The sequence below is a fragment of the Antedon bifida genome, chromosome 5, assembly GCF_963402885.1.
Source record: "Antedon bifida chromosome 5, ecAntBifi1.1, whole genome shotgun sequence".
NCBI classification, from domain to species: domain Eukaryota; kingdom Metazoa; phylum Echinodermata; class Crinoidea; order Comatulida; family Antedonidae; genus Antedon; species Antedon bifida.
In genome coordinates, this window is record NC_136230.1 from 24,754,516 (window position 1) to 24,776,742 (window position 22,227).

General features: G+C 35.3%; 1 protein-coding gene across 4 annotated transcripts in view; it reads left to right on the plus strand.

Annotated features, from left to right (window-relative positions):
• LOC144843629 (protein furry homolog-like) overlaps positions 1-22,227 on the plus strand; it is a 41,906-nt gene that overhangs the window by 13,272 nt on the left and 6,407 nt on the right. For 2 of the 4 annotated variants that reach the window (XM_078700499.1, XM_078700500.1), the window contains exons 22-48: positions 425-585; positions 773-883; positions 1,513-1,667; positions 1,924-2,153; positions 2,497-2,744; positions 3,246-3,383; positions 3,822-4,168; positions 4,545-4,874; positions 5,795-6,081; positions 6,598-6,826; positions 7,098-7,308; positions 7,705-7,803; positions 8,054-8,303; positions 10,558-10,787; positions 13,334-13,444; positions 13,887-14,084; positions 14,421-14,588; positions 15,167-15,307; positions 15,440-15,619; positions 16,559-16,582; positions 17,577-17,879; positions 18,378-18,548; positions 18,891-19,022; positions 19,396-19,505; positions 19,760-20,021; positions 21,237-21,401; positions 21,837-21,887. In XM_078700499.1, the coding sequence (XP_078556625.1) occupies positions 425-585; positions 773-883; positions 1,513-1,667; positions 1,924-2,153; positions 2,497-2,744; positions 3,246-3,383; positions 3,822-4,168; positions 4,545-4,874; positions 5,795-6,081; positions 6,598-6,826; positions 7,098-7,308; positions 7,705-7,803; positions 8,054-8,303; positions 10,558-10,787; positions 13,334-13,444; positions 13,887-14,084; positions 14,421-14,588; positions 15,167-15,307; positions 15,440-15,619; positions 16,559-16,582; positions 17,577-17,879; positions 18,378-18,548; positions 18,891-19,022; positions 19,396-19,505; positions 19,760-20,021; positions 21,237-21,401; positions 21,837-21,887 (5,042 nt within the window). The remainder of the gene's footprint in view (positions 1-424; positions 586-772; positions 884-1,512; positions 1,668-1,923; positions 2,154-2,496; positions 2,745-3,245; positions 3,384-3,821; positions 4,169-4,544; positions 4,875-5,794; positions 6,082-6,597; positions 6,827-7,097; positions 7,309-7,704; positions 7,804-8,053; positions 8,304-10,557; positions 10,788-13,333; positions 13,445-13,886; positions 14,085-14,420; positions 14,589-15,166; positions 15,308-15,439; positions 15,620-16,558; positions 16,583-17,576; positions 17,880-18,377; positions 18,549-18,890; positions 19,023-19,395; positions 19,506-19,759; positions 20,022-21,236; positions 21,402-21,836; positions 21,888-22,227) is intronic. The other 2 variants (XM_078700502.1, XM_078700501.1) reach the window with 2 other exon arrangements.

A 22,227-nucleotide genomic window follows, 5' to 3' on the forward strand; every position in this document is an offset into this window, starting at 1 on the left:
AAGGTATTAATGTAGGCTTGTCGAAAGTAGAAAGGGACGTGCAATCTCTCATGTTAACATGGAACTGATTGTATTTGTGGTTACCAATACCACACACATGATGCAATTCAAACTTAAGCATGGTTCCCACTAGCGACGTAACTCAACCTAAGCAAAGTAAGTAAATGTCCTTCCAATTATTATGTTTGCCCCCGTCCGCGTGAAATCAAACTGATGTTTGTAGTACTGTTGTGTCATCGGTTCCCACTTGTGATTACGCAATACAGCGCTTTACGTCAATACATCGCTGCATTGCGTGCTAGGAGGAACCACACATGAAAGTTGACATATTTGCTTGTTGTCTTCTGAAAAGTGACGAGTTCTACTGTTTATTTTTATTTGGAAAACATTTTAGTATTATTCAATACATTTATTCCCATTCTAGTTGAAAACCGTGCAAATCTTCTTCGCAAAGAGGCAAAATACAGTATATTTTTTCTGTGTGGATCATGGTGTCGTAAGCTTGGCCTTTCATATGGTGCAGTAGACAGGAATCCAGTGTACAAAGACGAACAGTTAAGCCACTTGGAGATGGAGTCTTTGAAGGTAAATATATAGTTAAGGGCGAAGACCCAGTTGGTATTGGCCTGCTCAGTGGATCTTTTGATTTCTCTATTCATTTAAATACAGTCAAATGTAAATGTATTTACCATGGTTTAGTTACCTGTAGCATCAGTTATCTCAAACATTCTAGTGTTACCTGAAGTAATAATTATGAATCTCTTCTTCGTAGGCTATGTCATCATTGTTAGTTTGTGGTGAGGTGTTTGATCCAAATGCCTTGTATCAACAGGGATATTTGTATAGCTGGCTTGACAACTTACTGAACTGTCCAGATGAAAGAGTAAGTTTTTCACATACAATATAAGTTGACAAACAGGGTTAATGTAATATTGCCATCGCAATACATTCTGCCCTATCTTAAATAGTAGACACACTTTCGATGATCTAGGAACAAATAATTGCATACTAAATTTGTTGCGCATATCCAGGGATAAGTTTTCTCACTCTATCCTTGAACAATTTTTGGTAGTTTCTAGACACATCAATGCCTAGGCCCTCGGTCGTCAGTCGTCACAAATTGAAAGCTTCTTATTTTTAAAATAATATATATTAGAAATACCTTTTAATAATAATAATATCCTGGATTTAAATAAAGCCTAATGTTGTGAAACTTCGAAGTGCTGAACATTATTACCCCAGTCATTTTTTTGGATCAACATGTATGGAAACATACTCCCATAATGCAGCTAGTAATCAAGTTTTGCCTTGATCAAACCGGGTTCCCATTTATACACCTGGGAGGAGAGAGGCAAATGTAAGTAAATTATCTTGCCTAAGGATACAAGCAATGCGGCGAGAGTTGGATTCGAACCTCGATCTCACGATCAGTAGTTGAACGTCCAACACACTGCGCCACATGCCGTTTTGTATTTAATTACATTTTTCACAACCATTCTTTATTCTTTCAAGGTTCATCAATTAGGCAAGGAGACTGCAATATTACTCCTAGAAAACAACCCAAAACTGTCAATGCTACTAACATGGACCATTGACAGGTGTTATACCAGTACTAAACAGGTTGCAGATGGCTGCTTCCAAGCAATGGCAGCTGTGCTCAACAGCAGGTGAGATTTGATATGTGTTACCAATACTAGTGTAACTTGGATTATTGACAGATGTTACTCAAGTACTAAACAGGTAGCTGGTGGTTCTTTCCAAGCAAGGGCAGTTGTTGTTCTTAATAGTAAAACTGAGTAACTAAAAACACAGTAACCATATTGCAGTGGCGTTACTAATGATAGTATGTTTGCAAAAGAGTATTGAATTTCACCTGGGTTGATTTTTATCGCTCTTTACTAAAAAATATATTTCAACTTACAGAGAAATGTACCCTTGTGATCTGATACCAACACTTTGTGTAATATTACTGAAAGCAGCAGATGCTTCGTTTACAACAAGGAACACTGCCCTCAACCTTCTTCAAGTGTTACATATGCGGTTCTTCTCATCTATGGACGAGCTACTGCAAGCTACCTACGGAAAGTCTCATATTTTACTCAGCCAAGAACTGGCCAAGCTTCATCCGGAGTTAACACTTGCAATATTCTCAGGTAAATAAGTTAAGAAGTTTAGGCCTAAAAATAATTGTTTTTGTTGCATCTAAATCAGCTAGTTTAGCAGGGTGTGTGCAGTGTGCTGCAGCATCGTACACAAACCCTGTCTAACTAGCCTAGACAAATTTTGATAAAAACATCAAAAAATGTATCGGCAGACACAATTGTTGACACCCTCTACAAATTTGTTTCCATCCCGCCCATAATTTTTAGGGAAATACAGGTGGCTGACATCAATCAAACAGTATATTTTTATCTTATGTTAAATTGATTGGTTTATATCATAACATATATATTTTTAATTGCTTATCATACCCATTGTGTAATTTTTTATCAACAGAACTAACTGAACGATTTGACTCTGCACCTCTCAACATCCGCCAGAACATCCTAGAGGTTCTCCTACCTTGGCTATACAACATAGAACTAGTAGAAAGCTGTCACGGTCATAGTACTAACAGAGCTGCCAACAAAGAGAAGGATGCTGACTGGGATGAGGAGAATGAATGCCCGCTGAAAGGTGTAGGCTGGGGGTCAGAAAGAGCAACGAATATTGTCCTTAATAATCTGTTTTTCATAACATCTGAGGTATGCATGTGATAAATATATTTTTGCAAATAGATTGTTCTTGATATAAAGTCTACTCTTCAGTACACCACATATATAATATAGTTCTGAAAAGAACTGTTGAGTTTCTTGACATTTTGATCCATATACTTTGATCATCCTCAGGAGTGCGAATGTTTTTTGTTGAAATATTCCAATTACTAATACAATGCCAATTTAGGTAGGAATTTTCATCTGTGAATGTATTTGTGCTAACTTTAGAATGAGCCACGAGAAATGCATATTATACAGTATAACCCCTATTAAGGGGACACCTTCATGACCCATATGAGTGTTCCTTGAATAGGGGTTTCCCTGCAGTATAATGTGACGAAAACTATAGATTATGATTCATCTTTAAATAAGTTAACAAAGATGCATTGTGTATAATAGGTATTAAAGATATGGGGTAATGTTTTGGTTTATTTCTTTGTATATGGTGTTATGTCATTTTAAAATAAAAATATCCTTTTTTTTTTTCAGTATGGAGAGGAGCATACGCAAGAGTTGCGCCAACTATGGGCCGGTCTTTGCAAATGTTGGCCTGGCAACCTTCGAATTATTCTTGATTATTTGCTCATGTTATCTGGCATAGCAACCAATCCAGATCTGTTGCCATATGTAAGAATTTATCTTGAATTCATCAAGCATAACACCTGTCTGAGCATGCTCACAATCCTTCCTTATTAAAGTGTATCATGATATGTCAAATGTTTTCACTTAAAAGATTAATTAAGTGTAGAGAAAATGGTCGTTTTTGTTTGTAATGCGTTGTCTATATTTTAATATATACTGGATCATATTTTTATTCACTGTAATGGATTTGAGGTTGCTCGCTATTCATTCAACTATCTTTTCAATAGTGCTGAGATGTTCCAAAACACAGGGTAATTCCCTACTCTTCTGAAAGATTCAATAGGTTGTTTTTAAGTGCACATGAGTCTTCAGTTTAAAGTCCTTATCCCAGAAGACTTGAACTATGATTGATGAGAGCAGAGCCCTGTCTTAACCACTTGTCCACTCTACTACCTGTACTAATCACATTACATTATTTTTTAGGTGAAAATGGTCCTTTCATTCATAGCTGGAGCCAAGTCCCAGACACTCATAGAAGAATTAATGAGGGAGATGCTAAGCTGGGATGCTATCAACACACATGTTGAACGCATTGATGTACCACCCTATTTCAGACTGTTCAACTCTGGTAAGCTAAGTAATGCAGATCAGGAAATTGGAAGTATGGTGTCGCTGATGGATAAGATGGATAAAGATGAAGAAGCATCTGAAGGAGGTGGAATGGAGAAATCAGTCATGGATAGAAACTCGGACGGAATGATGTTCTCAGGAGCTTTCAAGACAATACCGAAGGTGCCGAGTGATCCAGGGACCAGAGAACGAACCGATAGGTATGAAAAAATGTACAGAATATAAAGCTGCATGTTCGAAAATCAACCTGTAATATCATGCCATCTGTATATCTTTTCCGTGTTAAAAATTGGATTGCTGCCTTCTCGAATGGTTTATTCCTTGGCATAGCCTCTCATTGAGGTAGTGTGTGTTATAAAACAAATAATGAATGTTTTATATTAGTACAATGGTACAAATAAAAGTACAACATTTTCAACTCATTTATTTGTACCATTGCACTCATAAACATTCATTATTTGTATACTAATGCACCATGCATTTCCAAAAGGGAATAAAAGTAAAGTAGTCTGCCATTTATTGCTCCATTGTAAATGTGACAATACAGTGTATCTTATCTTTTTGTTTTCTCTTCAGCATTGCAGCAAAATCTGACAGTACACTACGGCACAGCAGTTGTAGCAGCCTTGGCACGTTGGCCAGTGGTAATTCCAATCAAAGTAGCGACTCTGGCGACAGGAACAGTAAACTAATCTCATCAATTGTAGAAGAAAGAGAAGAAGACAAGTCATTATCTTCAGTGCAGCAGAGCTCCACATCAAAGGCTTTCTTTTCGCAGTGGTGCGCTGTCTTTAAAGCCCGTGATTACACACCTTTACCATTGCCGACTCCTGATGACTTGTACTGTGCTCCACTATGTGAGGATATTGATGATAATGAGCCACCACATAATTCTGCACTTCATAGGTAAACTTAAATTATTATTATTTCCGAGAGTCGGCATCTGGAGATACTTAGATACTCCCCACGAAACAGTGTGCAAATAATGAGTTTGACAGACATGGTTCAAAATATAGCCCAGATGATCTGGCAACAATACTATCAATTGACTATGGTCTCAGAATGATGTGGGTTATGATATGTATCATGTTCTAAGCCTAATATAAAGAAGAAACAAGTAACTTTTAGTCCATAATATGTCTGCTAATAAGTTGTTTTATATAGTCGTTTCAATCTTGCTCTGTCTCTTAAATACGCTCTAGTTTAGCTGAACCATGCAGATACAGTAGAACCCCTTTTGGTCATCTCTGTTTAATGGGACAGCTTCCTGTGTGAAGACACTACACCCAATCCCTATTCAGAGGACATGACTATTAATGGGGCTCTTTGTATTGTATATCTGTTATTTTTGTTGTACACCAAATACACCTTTGCCTACCTGTTTTTGTCAGTGTAACAGTTTTTATAACTTCAATATTAGATTACCATGTACCTCCATCCACTAAACTGTTGAAACTTTCAAATTCTTTATAATATTTATCTACTTATTCTAAGGGTGCGTTTATACAACAGCTCACTATACACGCATATTCAATACGCCTACGAGAAGTGTGTTGTATAACATCGAAGAGATTCCGTGTAATGAGATATTTTTTTTTTTTATCATCCTTTGTAAAATCCTTAATAAACTCATATTAATTCATAGTAAATATGAGTATACATGAGGAAAATACAACTTAGGATTATGAACTACAGTGTTACAATTTAATGTATAACTGAAAGACGTTTTCAAATTGAGGATGTTGTATAAACACAGCCTAAGTTTAGGTGTCCCAGCTTCATACTTAATTGAATATATATTATATAAATATATTTTTGTTTACTAGATGCAACTTAGCAGTAGTATTAATGGCTGACCTGGTCACAGAGCGACTTGACATTGATTGGGCCATCCACCTTCCCAACATCCTTCATGTTGTGTTCCTTGGATTGGATCACAGTCGACCTTTAGTGCACGAGCACAGTAAACGGTTGCTGTTGAATCTTCTAATCGTCCTGTCCACACACAACGACTATGTTTTCATTGCACAGACTCTGCTCACTCACTGTACAATGGGAGAGATGTCCACACTGGTGGATCATATGCCACAGGCAAAAGAGTATGATTTTACAGGTATGTAATATGCAATTCAACTCTATTTATGTTGGATAGCTGAATAGTTAGGACACTTGACTGTCATACAGTCAACTCCCGGACACCTCAGCTGTAAATGAGTACCTGGTTGAAAATACTAGCGAGGATAAGGTGGCGTGGAAAGGAACTGGCTATCCTACCACATAATGCAGAGACTTAGTAAAATGAGCTCCTAACAGTTCATTCCCCTTCGTTCAGAAATGAATACGGGACTTTACCTTACCGTGATGTATAATACATTTTTTTCCAATGATGGATAAGGATAATGCACTGCGAAGATTTATTAATTCAAGATAGAGTCTTTTACATAGAGCACTTCACAAGACTGCTTCTTTGTCTATGTTTTAACCATCTGTTTTTCCTTTGTAGATTTAGGTATACATTGTAATAAATTCCATTGCACAGATTAGCCATGTGGTCATGTAGTGTCAAACACAAAAGATTGTGTACCAGTACTGTGTACAGTATGTCAAAAATAAATATTTTTCGTTCTAGGATGTGGTAGCCCAACTAGTACTCACCCAGCCGAATCTTTTATGCCCGATGTAGTAGAAGCCAGCCTGATGGGTTCAACTACCACGCTTGGTGGCCAGTCTACGTCTAGCACCGGAAGTTCTGGCACAGTTATTGCTGCATCACCAATGCGAGCAATCCATAAAAACATGGACTATCTCAGAGGCGTGGATGAGAGTTCCAAAGCTCTCATTGAATTCTTAGTGACCAGGTGAAAATAACAATCATATTTAATGTTTATGAGTTGAGTTTTGTCATATCTAAAAACCACATGCACTTGTTTTACTTGATTACTTTATCGTAGAAGCATAAGCTAACAGCTTATACACGTCCATTAATATTTTAGGTCAGGTCATTGCAGATACATCCAACAAAAAGAGATGATTACTATGTGCTTTTGCAAGAGCATATTTAAAAGAGTTATTTCTAGATGTAGAAAAACAGCAGCACAATAGGCATTTGAATTCCTTTTTTTTATATAGAAAATGTCGACCCATGTGGTGCTCAGAAGTGATAACCCCTCGTGTCGTGTCCATCAAGAGTGCAGAACAGGTTGAAGTGTTTCTCAGACATGTTCTTAAGATATTCAAGTGTAGCCTAAAGACCACCCACCTAGAACAACGCTGGTCTCAAGTGGCCCTTCAATTAGCATTAGGCTGCCCGATACGCCATTATGCCGGACGATCTTTTCAGGTACACTTACATATAATGTGAAATCTTTCTAAAGATACCTCATTTATTTTTGGAAAGAAAATTATATATCAGGAAAATTTGTTGACTATGTTCATGTGAAAGCATGCTTTTGTCATAAATTTGTTTGTTATAATATCTTTTTTGTCTTACTGTACTAAAATAATTCATTTTCAATATTTTACTGTATCCATTAAAGTCTGTACACTCTTTTTTGGTATACTTATAGTTGAAATTGATTATGAGAACTGTAGCACAGCTCAGCAACAATAATTGTTTAAAATAAAAGAAGTAAAATTTCTATCTATAATAATGTATCATTTATAGACTGTCTTCTAGTTTTTGACTATCAATTTTCATTGCCTATTTTTGGATTATATATACTATAATTTTTGTTAGATGTTGAGAGCCCTCTGCCCACCGCTGAATGCCAGGATGATGTCCGATATCCTCCGTAGGCTGGTGGACACAGTAGCTGATCAAGCTGAAGAAAATCAGGTAACATTAAATATTGTTTTTAAAGCTCTGTCTACACTATCAAACTTTATGTGACAAAAAAAGTGCCCATATATGGACATGATGATGTAATATCACTACCATATTTGGGCATATCACTACAATATTTGGGCACATCACACTAGTTTGATAGTGTAGACAGACATTTAAAGCAAAAGTGTATTTTTCAAATTGTACAATAAATAAACTCTGAATTACTTTATTTTCTATTAAATACAAACATTTTCATCAGGGATATGTTACAGAAATTCTACTAACACTGGAAGCCATGATAGAGCCATTGGCAAATGAAATCATGTTACCAGAGATCCGGGACCGAACAAAGAGCGGAACCAACTACAGTTCACGGAAGTCGTCGGACCTTCGAAAAAGCACCGGTAATCTTCTAGGGAGTGGTACGTACGATTCTGGCAAACGGCATGCAAGTAACCTCGCTGGAAAGATCACAGAGAATGCTACACAAGTTACTAACGGCAAAACAGGTACTAACAACCTTCGCCAAAACATCCAAACTCACCTATCGTCACTAATGTTTGAACATACGAATGGTTATACACATTTCTCATTTTAGTCTTAAACTAAACTCAACTCTTCAAAAAACTTGGCTTACTGATATCCAAATGCTCTCTACATGTTCAGGGCCTCATCTAATCTAGGGGTCCTCCATATATCTAGGGGCTTTATATATATCTAGGGCCTTCTATATATCCAGGGGCACTCTATATATCCATGGCCCTCTATGCATCCAGGGACTTCGATATTTCTAGGGGTCCTCTATATATTCAAAGGCTCTCTAAGCATCCAGGGCCCTCAATATATCCAGGGACATTTTATATATCCAGGGCCCTATATATATCCAGGGGCCCTCTATGCATTCAAGGCCTTCGATATTTCCAGGGGTCCTCTATATATTCAAAGGCTCTCTAAGCATCCAGGGCCCTCAATATATCTAGCTAATAATAATTACACATTTGTGAATTGTATAAAAAGTCTAGAAAAACTAATGTGATAGAACTTTAGCTTCATTTAAAAACTTTCATTGATTCCCGTTTCTGATATTTTAAAGAGTATAATCTTGTGTGTATCACCATTCTATGATTCATATACAGATTAATTTATCAACATTTAGTAATTCAATTGTATTCATTATGTTTTAGGACTAATTTTTCACCATTACCACCATCATAGATATTATTTAATTTATCATCATAATTATTAATGTAAATGTATTTTGTTTTATTTTTATAATCATAATAATCATCAAAAACATCATCATAGTTATAAAACAGCACAAATAATACTGACTTCACATTTGTCATCAACAAATTATTGTTTAATAATCATTCAGGTAGTGTATTAATGCCTGGATACATAGGAATTGATTTTTCTATAAGCCCTACCCATTTTGTGAATATCAGTCAATCAATAATCTGACTATGAACATTTTAATGGCAATGGAAATAGAAATAAAATAAGCAAAAAGCTAAATGAAAGGATAAAGTAAAACAGCTAGAAAGAAATTGCCAAGCTTTCGGGTAACACTTCTTCAGTGGAAGTGAAAGTACTAGAAGATAATTAACAATAAAAGTTAAACATGAGCTGCCCGAGTGGGTTGGAATTGACAGTATTACAATAATTTAATTTTACTCTTCCTTTTTATACAGTCCACCAGCCAAAAACATAACATTGATGGACCTGGGGACTAAAAGTGTTATGGTTCACATTGTATATGATAGGCTAGGATGTCACCAGGTCAGCAGCCTGTAAATTGAAAATTTTGAGTGCTGGATGGGCCCGTTTGGCGCCGACCAGCGTGGTGACATCCCTGGATAGGTCAGATGATTGTGTTTGATTGACACTCATAAAAATGGGTGGAGCTTAACCGAAATGTAAATAATTCATTTCAAAGTGGTGGAAAACATATTCTCGATACATGTTCCTTGATTATGTCATGATGGAAGTTCAATCTGTATGACCATTATGCATGGAATTTTATTGTTGTAACAGAGTTTATGCATGTGTGTATATTATATAATTTGAAACAATAAGATCAGGAAATCTGTGAAAAAGTCACCCCAACCGAGATACTAACCCGGAACCTTGTGCTTGATATGCAGATGTCCTAACCATTAGACCACTGGGGCTTTCATGGTATTGTTCAAATCTGATTGGATAGCAACTCTATAACACTCTCGGCGTGGTACGGTAGAACAGCACTAGTCCTTCAATTGTACGCACACGCACCAGAGATCAAATTGATACGCCCTCATCTTTCAGTATTTATTCACAAAGCGGGATCTCAGAAGAGATACTTTTACATATAAACACCACAGGCATAGAACAAATTCTAAACCGTATATAAATTTACAGTCATAAAGAAAAATCACCCTGTGACTACTGGAAATTAATTAATTTATAAAAGGTGAAGACAATCTGTGGCAATAAAATAAAGCTGCCCCAATCAAGATTCCTTCTGCTTGATATTCATCACATTTTGATATTTCTGTGCTAGTCTACATTATACTACATTATTATATTAATAATAATTTTATTTGTTTTCCTCCATGAACAGAGTAAATATTTTAATGAGGTTGCAAAAATAATTTCTAATTTTAGTACCAGATAGAATTTTAATTATTTTAATCAGTAATATACTAATAATACTAATGTCAGTTATATAATAATAATTAGGCCTTAACCATGTATATCTATATACCATTAAATATGTTTGAATAGAACTCAGAGGATACAGTGAGCATCGAACCCGAACCTCAAGCACATCAGAGGGTAGCAGTAGGCGGCTGTTCACTCGTTCCATCAGCACGACTTCTATCAAATCAATGGGGGAACAGGGCAGCATGGAGGATAAACTGAATCTACTTGTTCAACTTTTCTGGATCTCAGTGTCCCTACTTGAGTCAGACTATGAGTATGAGTTCTCCCTTGCACTCAAACTTATTGACAAAGTGAGTAAAACTTTTGTTGTTTTCATTTGTTAACAAATAAAAAAAGCGCAAGTAACAATTTTTTAACAGGGTTTACCTTTTCATAAAATGTTTGCAGGGTTCATCTTTTCATAAAATGTTTGCAGGGTTCACCTTTTCATAAAGTTTTTTCATGATTTATCTTTTCATTTAATGTTTCCAGGGTTCATCTTTTCAAAAAAGGTTTGCGGGGTTCATCTTTTCATATAATCTTTTGCAGGGTTCATCTTTTCATAAATGTTTCCACCAGGGTCCATTTTTTTCAATAAAACATTTGCAGGGTTCATCTTTTCATAAAATGTTTGCAGGGTTCATCTTTTCATAAAATGTTTGCAGGGTTCACCTTTTCATAAAGTTTTTTCATGATTTATCTTTTCATTTAATGTTTCCAGGGTTCATCTTTTCAAAAAAGGTTTGCGGGGTTCATCTTTTCATATAATCTTTTGCAGGGTTCATCTTTTCATAAATGTTTCCACCAGGGTCCATTTTTTTCAATAAAACATTTGCAGGGTTCATCTTTTCAAAAATGTTTGCAGGGTTCATCTTTTCATAAAACATTTGCAGGGTTCATCTTTTCATAAAACATTTGCAGGGTTCATCTTTTCATAAAACATTTGCAGGGTTCATCTTTTCATAAAACATTTGCAGGGTTCATCTTTTCATAAAACATTTGCAGGGTTCATCTTTTTATAAAACATTTGCAGGGTTCATCTTTTCATAAAATGTTTGCAGGGTTCATCTTTTCATAACATGTTTGCAGGGTTCATCTTTTCATAAAACATTTGCAGGGTTCATCTTTTTATTAAGTGTTTCCAGGTTTCATCTATTCATAAAATGTGTCCATGTTTCATCTTTTCATAAAATGTTGGCAGGGTTCTTTTTTTCATAAAATGTTTCCAGGTTTCATATGTTTGCAGGGTTCATCTTTTTATAAAATGTTGGCAGGGTTCATCTTTTCATAAAACATTTGCAGGGTTCATCTTTTTATTAAGTGTTTCCAGGTTTCATTTTTTCATAAAATGTTGGCAGGGTTCATCTTTTTATAAAATGTTGGCAGAGTTCATCTTTTCATATAATCTTTTGCAGGGTTCATCTTTTCATAAATGTTTCCACTAGGGTCCATTTTTTTCAATAAAACATTTGCAGGGTTCATCTTTTCAAAAATGTTTGCAGGGTTCATCTTTTCATAAAACATTTGCAGGGTTCATCTTTTCATAAAACATTTGCAGGGTTCATCTTTTCATAAAATGTTTGCAGGGTTCATCTTTTCATAAAATGGTAGCAGGGTTCATCTTTTCATAAAACATTTGCAGGGTTCATCTTTTTATTAAGTGTTTCCAGGTTTCATCTATTCATAAAATGTTTCCATGTTTCATCTTTTCATAAAATGTTGGCAGGGTTCTTTTTTTCATAAAATGTTTCCAGGTTTCATATGTTTGCAGGGTTCATCTTTTTATAAAATGTTGGCAGGGTTCATCTTTTTATAAAATGTTGGCAGGGTTCATCTTTTCATAAAACATTTGCAGGGTTCATCTTTTTATTAAGTGTTTCCAGGTTTCATTTTTTCATAAAATGTTGGCAGGGTTCATCTTTTTATAAAATGTTGGCAGGGTTCATCTTTTCATAAAACATTTGCAGGGTTCATCTTTTTATTAAGTGTTTCCAGGTTTCATCTTTTTATAAAATGTTGGCAGGGTTCATTTTTTCATAAAATGTTGGCAGGGTTCTTTTTTTTCATAAAATGTTTCCAGGTTTCATATGTTTGCAGGGTTCATCTTTTCATAAAATGTTTGCAGGGTTCATCTTTTTATAAAATGTTTGCAGGGTTCATCTTTTCATAAAACATTTGCAGGGTTCATCTTTCATAAACCATTTGCAGGGTTCGTCTATTCATAAAATGTTGGCAGGGTTCTTTTTTCATAAAATGTTGGCAGGTTTCATCTTTTCATAAAACATTTGCAGGGTTCGTCTATTCATAAAATGTTGGCAGGGTTCTTTTTTCATAAAATGTTGGCAGGTTTCATCTTTTCATAAAATGTTTGCAGGGTTCATCTTTCATAAACCATTTGCAGGGTTCATCTTTTCATAAAACATTTGCAGGGTTCATCTATTCATAAAATGTTTGCAGGGTTCATCTTTTCATAAAACATTTGCAGGGTTCATCTTTTCATAAAATGTTGGCAGGGTTCTTTTTTTCATAAAATGTTTGCAGGGTTCATCTTTTCATAAAAAGTTTGCAGGGTTCATCTTTTCATAAAAAGTTTGCAGGGTTCACCTTTTCATAAAATTTTTGCAGGGTTCATCTTTTCATAAAAAGTTTGCAGGGTTCACCTTTTCATAAAATGTTTGCAGGGTTCATTTTTTCATAACATGTTTTCAGGGTTCATCTTTTCATAAAATGTTGGCAGGGTTCTTTTTTTCATAAAATGTTTGCAGGTTTCATCTTTTCATAAAATGTTTGCAGAGTTCATCTTCTCATAAAAATGTTTGGTGGTTGTAAAAAATATGCATTTTGTGTTTACTTTCAGCTTTTAAAACATCTCCCACCTGATCGTCCTGAAATTCGCTCAAAGATGGAATCTGTTTTGAGTCGGTTGAAGTGGCAAAACTTTCCTGGGCTTCAGTCTTTACTTCTCAAGGTATTACAAATACATATAATAAATTTTAGGTAATATAATTCCTCCTTTTAGATTTTATAAAGTTGTACATGCAACTGAGTGTAAGTTACCGTTCTCATATGGATACAAGAAGACTTCCTTGGACCAATCAATGGACAACAGGCTTGATTGTTTCCTAAGGAGGCAGTGCTCAATGTGAGGTAGTTTGTAATGTCATGTCACAGTCACAGAAATCTCAAAAATTGATATTGGAGATATAAAATAATTGCATCTCTTAAAATCTAAACCGCTTATAATTTCAGACAAATTCATGGTTGCCCGACTTCCATATCTCACCTCCCCGCATTGTTTTTTTTAAAGTTCCCTAATCACTTTGATTGTCCAAGATTGTGCACCGCCTTTGAATCTTATTTTACCATTAAATCGAATAGTTGTTTAACAAATTGTATTCATATTTTTTCAGGGCTTTACATCAGCCAGTACCAGCGAGGCCACACTGCATCTAATAGCAAAGCTGACTGTATACTGCCACCTATTGGTAGTAGACCCAACGCAGGCCGCTGGGTTTCCGATGAATGTCATTGCAGTTCTACCGTACCTCATTCAACATTTTGAACAACCAGACAAATTTGCAATGGAGATTGCTAATAATATCAGTAGAGTATGTTTATTGACACAATTACTGAACTATTAATAAAAAAAAAGAGCTTTTTGTTATGTCCACATTTTTTTAGTGATAATATTTTGTTATTCAAAACAAGGTTAAAAACCTAAAACAGTTTTTTATTATTAAAGTAGGCTTGGCTAAATGCACAACATAAACTACAATAGTCTAGGTTTTTAGATGCCGATTTAGCTTAATATTCATAAAATAAAAAAACATGTCATACATGTCAATTATACTTGACCTGGAAAGAAATGCCTACTGATTGAGTAACATGAAAAGAAGCAAAAAACAGCAACACATATAGAATATTCTTTTTTTTTTGTACTCTAGATGTGTAGTGAGCGATACACACACATGTCTCCTCTCTCTACTGTACTCACCATGTACAGTGAGAAGACGTACAACCGTGACAGCAAGGCCTGGACAGGTGTCGTCTGTAAATATGTCCACAACAACTACTCACAGTTCAGTATTTCTATGATGACCTTTTTGATTGAGGTAAACATCCAATGTGATTTCCTAATACTTCTCATTGTGTTATATCTTGAACTGTTTTTTTTTTGTTCTGTCGAGTTGAGTGGCTGAGTGTTTAATGGAAGGGCACCACAACCCATACTCTGATGGTAGAATAATTCTTTTCGGGTAAGAACTTAAAGGGCCCAGGCTACACATCTGGTTTGTATCACTTTATGTGTTTTCTCCAACAAGCCCCTGTTTAGTGGCATCTGAAGACATGAAGAGACCTTAAGGGATTAAGGTGCTCTTTGAGAGGGTTATCATCAAAGCACCTTATAAATACAAAACCATTGTACAATTTTTCTTAATTTTATTGATTTCCATGTAGATGAAATTGCATAACCTTTTTAATACTTGATTGATTTTTTTTTTAAAGCTTGCAAGCCAAAGCCTGTACTCCATTTTTTTTATGGTTGATCTACTTGATTTTGTCTTTCCTTTTGGTTGTGGTCATATAAGGGTTATGATGTGTACCTGACCATTGAATAATATGACAAAATGAAGAACACATTTTTCTTCCATACAAAATATGGTAATTTGATATTGATTTTATTTCACAGGTATTGGAGAAAGGACCAATGAGTAACCAGTTAGCAGTACTAACAATTGTCTATTCACTCATCCATAACGTTGACCTCATGTCAGCACCCATGCAACAGGTCAATGATGATCTTTTACGTGTCATCGCTAAATATGTTCAAGTAAGTCAAATGAAGTGTGTTTTAATGTCTCTGTGCATAATGAATTGACATGACCTAGGTCATAGGTCATCACAAATCAAAGCTCCCTATTGTCTTGTTACAGTACTTTGTATTTCTAACTATTTTCAATAGGGTCCACATTGGAAGGAATCGTTGAACATACTAAAGCTTGCCGTATCTCGTTCATCATCATTGGTCAAACCGTCAACAGCCCAGGATGAAAGCCGTCGAAGGTCGCGTGCAAACACCGATGGAGGCTCGCGTAAAGACCTTCCTGGGCGTACAATGGAATTCACATTTGATTTATCGAAGGTAAGAATCAAAGGTTCAGTCATTAGATAAGTTTGATATGTCTCTAAAGCTCTGTCTACACTATCAAACTAGTTTTACAAACAAAGTGTGATGTGCCCAAATATGGTAGTGATGTTCCCAAATATGGTAGTGATATGACATCATCATGTCCATATATGGGCACATCATTTGTTATATAAAGTTTGATAGTATAGACAACTTTATTTATGAAAAGAACTTCACTGGCTTAAAATTGAATAGCGTGTCATCTACAAAAAATCCTCTCCAGTTTACCAATATGTTTGTGGTTCGGGACCAACTTATCTACAGAATTTATTCTCATTTTATGTCCCAATACTAAAAGATCTTCACTTTGAAACGGATGCTTTTTTCTTTTCTATTTCAAAATCACACAAATCTAAGAACCCATTTACACTTATGATTATGGGTTGCCGCTTGGTAAGTGTAAACACTCCATAAAGTTAGCCCAGCTCTGTGCCGGATGCAGATCTGGTCCACCTCTCGAGTAGGTCCAGGAGCATCTTTTACATTTTGGCTGGCTTATGCAGTTAACCGAGACCAATGGCTTGAGAAAATGAAGTAAATGAATGCTTTTCTTACCTACTGGAAATTATATTTAAGATTTTACAAGTAACAATATTAATTATAAATACACATCCCACAATGCATCATAATTGTTTGATTTTCAGTTTTGTTTACACAAATATGAATTCTATTTATGTTACTTTTTTAATATTATTTTTTTTTTGTTATAATTTATTTACTTTTTGTATTATAAACCAATCTTTTGTTTTTGTTTACTTTCATTAATTCAAAGGAATTGGTTACCTTTAATTTAATATTTTAATATTTGTGTTATGTATTTTTGATTTATATTCTTTTTTATTTTGATTACTACTAACTCTATATGCCTATTTTTCTGTTTCTATTGATTGGCAGATGGTTGAACGGGAAGACAAAAGCGTGAGTTTTCTGTGTTGGCAAAATAAAGTTTTCCATTGTTTTTGTATTCGATTTGTAGTCTCAGTTTTTAGTGCAAAATAGCTACCATTTATTGTTTTCATTCAAACATTTTTTTGTAGTTTTAAATTGTCCCTTTCACCGCTACCCTTTATAATAAAATCTATCCCTTAATAACTTCATTTAATGTTGGTTTTTCATGTAGCTTTTGTATTTGTGTGTGTAGGTAGAATTAATTATTTGTTTAAAACTTAACATTTTTTAGTATTTTTCACATAATGTTAATGAATGAAATACTATGCTATCATTTTATCAAATAACCAATAATTTAACTTTGATCACAAATTTGTTAAATTATGGTCAGTTTCGTTCTGTCAACTACTACTAGCCCATCTAAAGACAAACTCCTTTCTATTTATATACCTGTTTAAATTAGTAGAAAAAATAACAATAACAAGTTTTAAAAGCACACATGTTATCCACCTATTTTAAAAGCTTTCAATTTAAAAGTGCACACATTTTTGTTATCGGTGGTGGATAATTTTGTTTATAGTACTGTATTTTATTTTTTATTTATTGTTATCAAATATAATTGTAGAGTGTACAGTAGAGCGCTGAACAATTTATTTTTTGCCGAAAGCTACAGACAAATAAACCGTACAACAAAATGCTCTGGGATTTTTATAGGCAAAACATGCGATATATACACTTCAGGTGTGGTTAGGTTAACACAGAATTCAATTCAGCTCAACTGAAAAAAACTGGCGTAAGAGCACTTGTGTCGATTTTTGAGCAACTGAACCGAACTGATAAGAAGAGAAATGCGCCTAATGTTGTGTCGTGCCAGTTAAGTTGTGTTCCGTGTAGACCTAACCACCCTTGTATTCATTAGAAGTTAAGTTCAAATCTGATCTTCTTCTCTGATTTTACATTTTCATGGTTTCTCTTTCTAGACTGTCCTCATGATATAAATAATATTACTCTTTATCTATGTTAGACGCCTGTGATTCGTCGTAAGTTCACATCAATGATGACGGTAATGACGACACACAGTGATGAGTCAGCAGCGAGCACGCTCAGTAGCGATGACAGTAGTCTTAGCACGGAACCTACTGAGGTATCCCAGCTTAGCTCAATAGGTGGCTCTTCTGGTGTGTCTGCAACACCAGCCAGTGCCAACCAGAGCATGGTGATGTCTGCCTGGCGGAAGCCACAACACTCACAGAGACGCACTAAAGATAAATTGGTGAAAGTGTTGCAGGCTCTTGGACAGAATGTTGGCGTATCAAGGAGCCCATCTGTGAGTACAGCTTAAGTTAAATATAATGTGTGTTAAGTGTGCTAGGGGTGTTTGGTGGGTTTGGAAGAAACAGAATGTTTAGTCCTTTTCCATGAAAACATTTTAATGAACTTTAATGACCTTTTACAAGGGCAGCATGATCTGGTTGCCCAATGGAAAGTGAGATTGGCCATTTAGAGTACAGTAGAACCCCTATTGAGGGGACACCTTCGATACCCAACAAACTGTCCCCTTAATGTGGTGTCCCTTGAATATGGGTGTTATAGTATACAAATATTTTAACTGGCCGCAGGGTTTTAGGCAGTCTATAGTTTGAGGGGACGGCAATAACTACAGACCGGTGATCAGAAGTAGTGAATTGAAAGGTGCAAGTATATATTGTTAATGATTCTTACCTACTTAGTCACGGCTAATTGATACCCACATAGAAATAAAAATCTGGGCCATAACAGCCCAATAAATGACAGTACATTATTATTTTCATTTTATATTTAACAGATAATATTTAGTTCTACCAGTGACATTGCTCTTGAGCGACAGCCTAGTACGTGTTCTAGTGAGACTACATCATTAGCAGACAACATCAACAATGACAATAAACTCAACGAAAGTGATGAAACATTCGTCTTTAAGGACTTTGATTTCCTTGATGTTGAGCTAGAAGGAAATGTAAGTTTAGCAAAAAATAAACAGTACATATGTTTTATATTTAATTTTTATATCGGCCAAGGAGGTTATAAAATCATCTTGATTTATATATTTGTCTGACTTTCTGTGTGTCTGTCTGTTGTCAAGATTACGTCAAAACAACTGAACAGATTTTGCCAAAATGCTCCCCTTAGACAAACCTTTAACTACTGCAAACTCCATTAAATTTCGGAGGGGAGGGTCTATACTATACCCTGTACTCATATTTTTATTATTGAAACAATATTTCGGTGATACCAACCACTGTCATTAGCGTTGATGTCTACTGCCAACACGTATAATACGTTCATTTTTTTCCCCCAGGATGAGAAAGCTTTCAACTGGTGTGTCAGTCGGCAGTCTTTGGAGAGTCTGGACACGATAGAGCCTAGTGCCCCACCCAACTTAGAAGCTGTGATTGACCGGGAGATGAAAGACTCGTCTGATGAAGATGAGGTAATCAATCTACCTACCTACATACATAACTTGGTTCTTGGTAATCATTTAGTAGCTTAAATGAAGTTATACTGAGATACGGTGCGGGTTAAACATGATAGATGCAGCTTAACGCTCATAACGAAAGATGCCCTTGGTTCTTTAAAGTGCACACAAACCATATGTGTACACTGGACCTCTGTTAAGACTTGTTCCACTACCAGAACTATGGTTCTGGAGACGAGTTGCGAACCTGTGCTGATTTTATAGCTATGGGTAGCAGTGCCCCTTCTTTAACCACTCGTCCAATCAACTCCTTCTTTAACAAAGTAAATAGATAGATGTTTCTGTTTTTGAATTTACTTACTAACTCATTTGTTTTTTATTCCTTCAGACTAACAGTAACTCCGGTTTTGAAGACAATACACGTGAACCATTGTTAACCCCGATGTATGACTCTTTACCAACACGAAGTCATATGAGTCCTTCACAGTCATATTCCAGGTCAGACAACAATTTACAGTATAACCCTATTAAGGGGACACATTCAGACCTAAAGGTCCCTTTAAATAGGAATGCCTCCTTAGACACCTGAATAAGGTTGACCATAGTGTTAAAATATATATTACACATTTGTTTCATGGAAAAGTGTTCCCTGAATAGGAAGGGTTCTAATGTATAATATACTTAAATAAGTAATGTACGATGGTAAAAAAGTACAACTATTAACCTTTGACATTCGTTTATTTTCTCTCCAGCATTGCTAGCGAGTTGGAGGCCCTAGACACCATCTCGTCCACCACTCATTCTACCTACATATACATCCCAGTTGATGAAGTTGAAGAGGTGTGGCGTGCACACGTGCTGGCGGTTATGAACGACACAACCGGCCAGGTTGCCGTTAACACATTCCTCACGTTTACGCAGCTGTATAAGGTTATGTGTCAGCGGTTCTGTTACTTGACACGTGAGGTGTGCAACTATCTTGGAGATCAGCTTCGGGATGTTGCTTCACAATTCCATATCCTTTACTATTTTAGCGTTTAGAGCTTTACTTTTAGCATTTTGAAATGTACGCATTACGTTGGGTTAAAGCCCATTTACACTTTAGGATGATAACTATCAATGATAACTAGATAAACATGTGTTTTTCCTACATAAAACTAAAGAAATTGATTGAAATTGATCGTTATCCTCCTAGTGTAAATAGACCTTAAGAGGCCACTGTGTTAATAGCTAGCTTTTATTTCAGGAAGGCAGCCTTTAATTACAAACGATTAATCTGCACATTTGTGCATATAAAGCCCAGTATACACTGCAATTAACAATTTCCATCTCGTCTACCCTCCAAAAGCGAAAGCTATTATTCAAGTTAGTTCTCAATGACCATTAATTATTCAATAATCAAAACTATGCAATAGATAAATTATTATTTAAAAGGCAGAATGTGGATTGCCAAATTTTAGAAAATTGTGAAAGTTAGGCTGTAGACCTTTGACAAGGTCGGCTGAAATTTACAGTATTAAGAATTTCTTTTTTATATTGTATATTTTGGAAAAGCCGCTTCATAATAACCTTTCTTCCTTATATCTTTACTCTTACAACTCATTTTATACTATTACATATTTTATTATTAATCAATACTGAAATTTGTTAATAACAGTTAATGTGCAGTCTATAAATATTTTAATGAATAGTTCATCTCATTACAAAATGTTTAATACAAGATACATATTGATTAAAATAAGGCTATTTCTCTATTCTTATGTCAACTAAGGTACAGACCATTCTATAATTGCTACCAAATAGGCTGTCTTCATTGCTACTTTTATGAATGAATTTTATGTCTAAGCCTAGGTGATAAATTGGCTATTTTGTGAACCAGGTCACTAGATGAACTGGGATTATTAAAGTGCACACAGGCAAACTGTGTACACTGGACCTAAGGTTTATAGTCCTTATCCGAGAAGACTTGTTACACCACCAGAACTAGGAGCCTCAAACCCATGCCACTATTATTGCCTCTGCATTTCTCTCTATAAAGCGTGGTTTCACTAGCAACACAACGCAGCAACGTATTGACGCAAAGTGATGTGTTGTGGGAACCGACGACGCAACAATGCTGCAAACATCCCATTTTGATTTCATGCAGGCAAATACAATTATTGGAAGGGCATTTTCTTACGTTGCGCTTTATGCCCTTATAATACTATGTATAACCTTAACAACATAACACTTAGTTCGCTTGATCTGCTAAGATGTAAAGATGACTGCCCTTATGTGTATATTGACACTGAAACATTACTGTCAACCAGTCTACTGGACAGACACAAATACTATGTGCTTTGGCTTCAAGACAACTACAATACCTATGTTGAAAAGAGAGATAGCACAGTACAGGTAATTCATGCTTTCTCTTTGTTGACGAGCACAAGTGATAATAATAGAAAAATATAGCCTATATATCTTTTGTATTAATCTCTAGATGTCAAATTTTTCTCCCTTATTAAGAGTTGAGTCTACTATCAAACTTTATGTGGCAAAAAAATGTAATGTGCCCTTATATGGACATGATGATGTCATAACACTACCATATTTGGGCACATCACACTTGTTTTGTCAAACTAGTTTGACAGTGTAGACAAACCTTAATATGAAAACATACCTCCTTATGAGTCACTCTTTTGATCTCGAACCTAACCCTTTGTCCAACCTGTCCCTATTGTAGATATTATACAAATATTAATGTTGTTCCATTTTATTGTGTCGTAGAACACCATTACTGTGTTATTGTGATGTTAATGCATACTGAATTTAATTTTAATTTTAAAATAGAGTTTAGATGCTGTGAAAACATCTCTCAAGATGCAGACAATGTCAACACAGGTGCGTTGAAAGTGCTTATGCATGTTCCTTTTTACTTACATAAAATAGTTAAGTGACGTTGTGTTGCGAAGTGTGTGGTGCAGTGTGTTGGACCTCTAATCGTCTTACAGTAGACAAGACACTGCCTCTTGCCTCTCTCCACCCAGGTGTACAAATGGGTACCTGGTAAGGTCAAACTGCACTGAGTAATGAACCACTATAAGTGCTATATAAGAATAATATTATTAATTTAAATAATTATGTATACAATCGTCAATTTCCTCTATAAAGCATTTTTTTAAAAGTGGAAAAATGAAAAGCACATACATAAAATTAATTTTGCAACAGTTAACAATTTAAT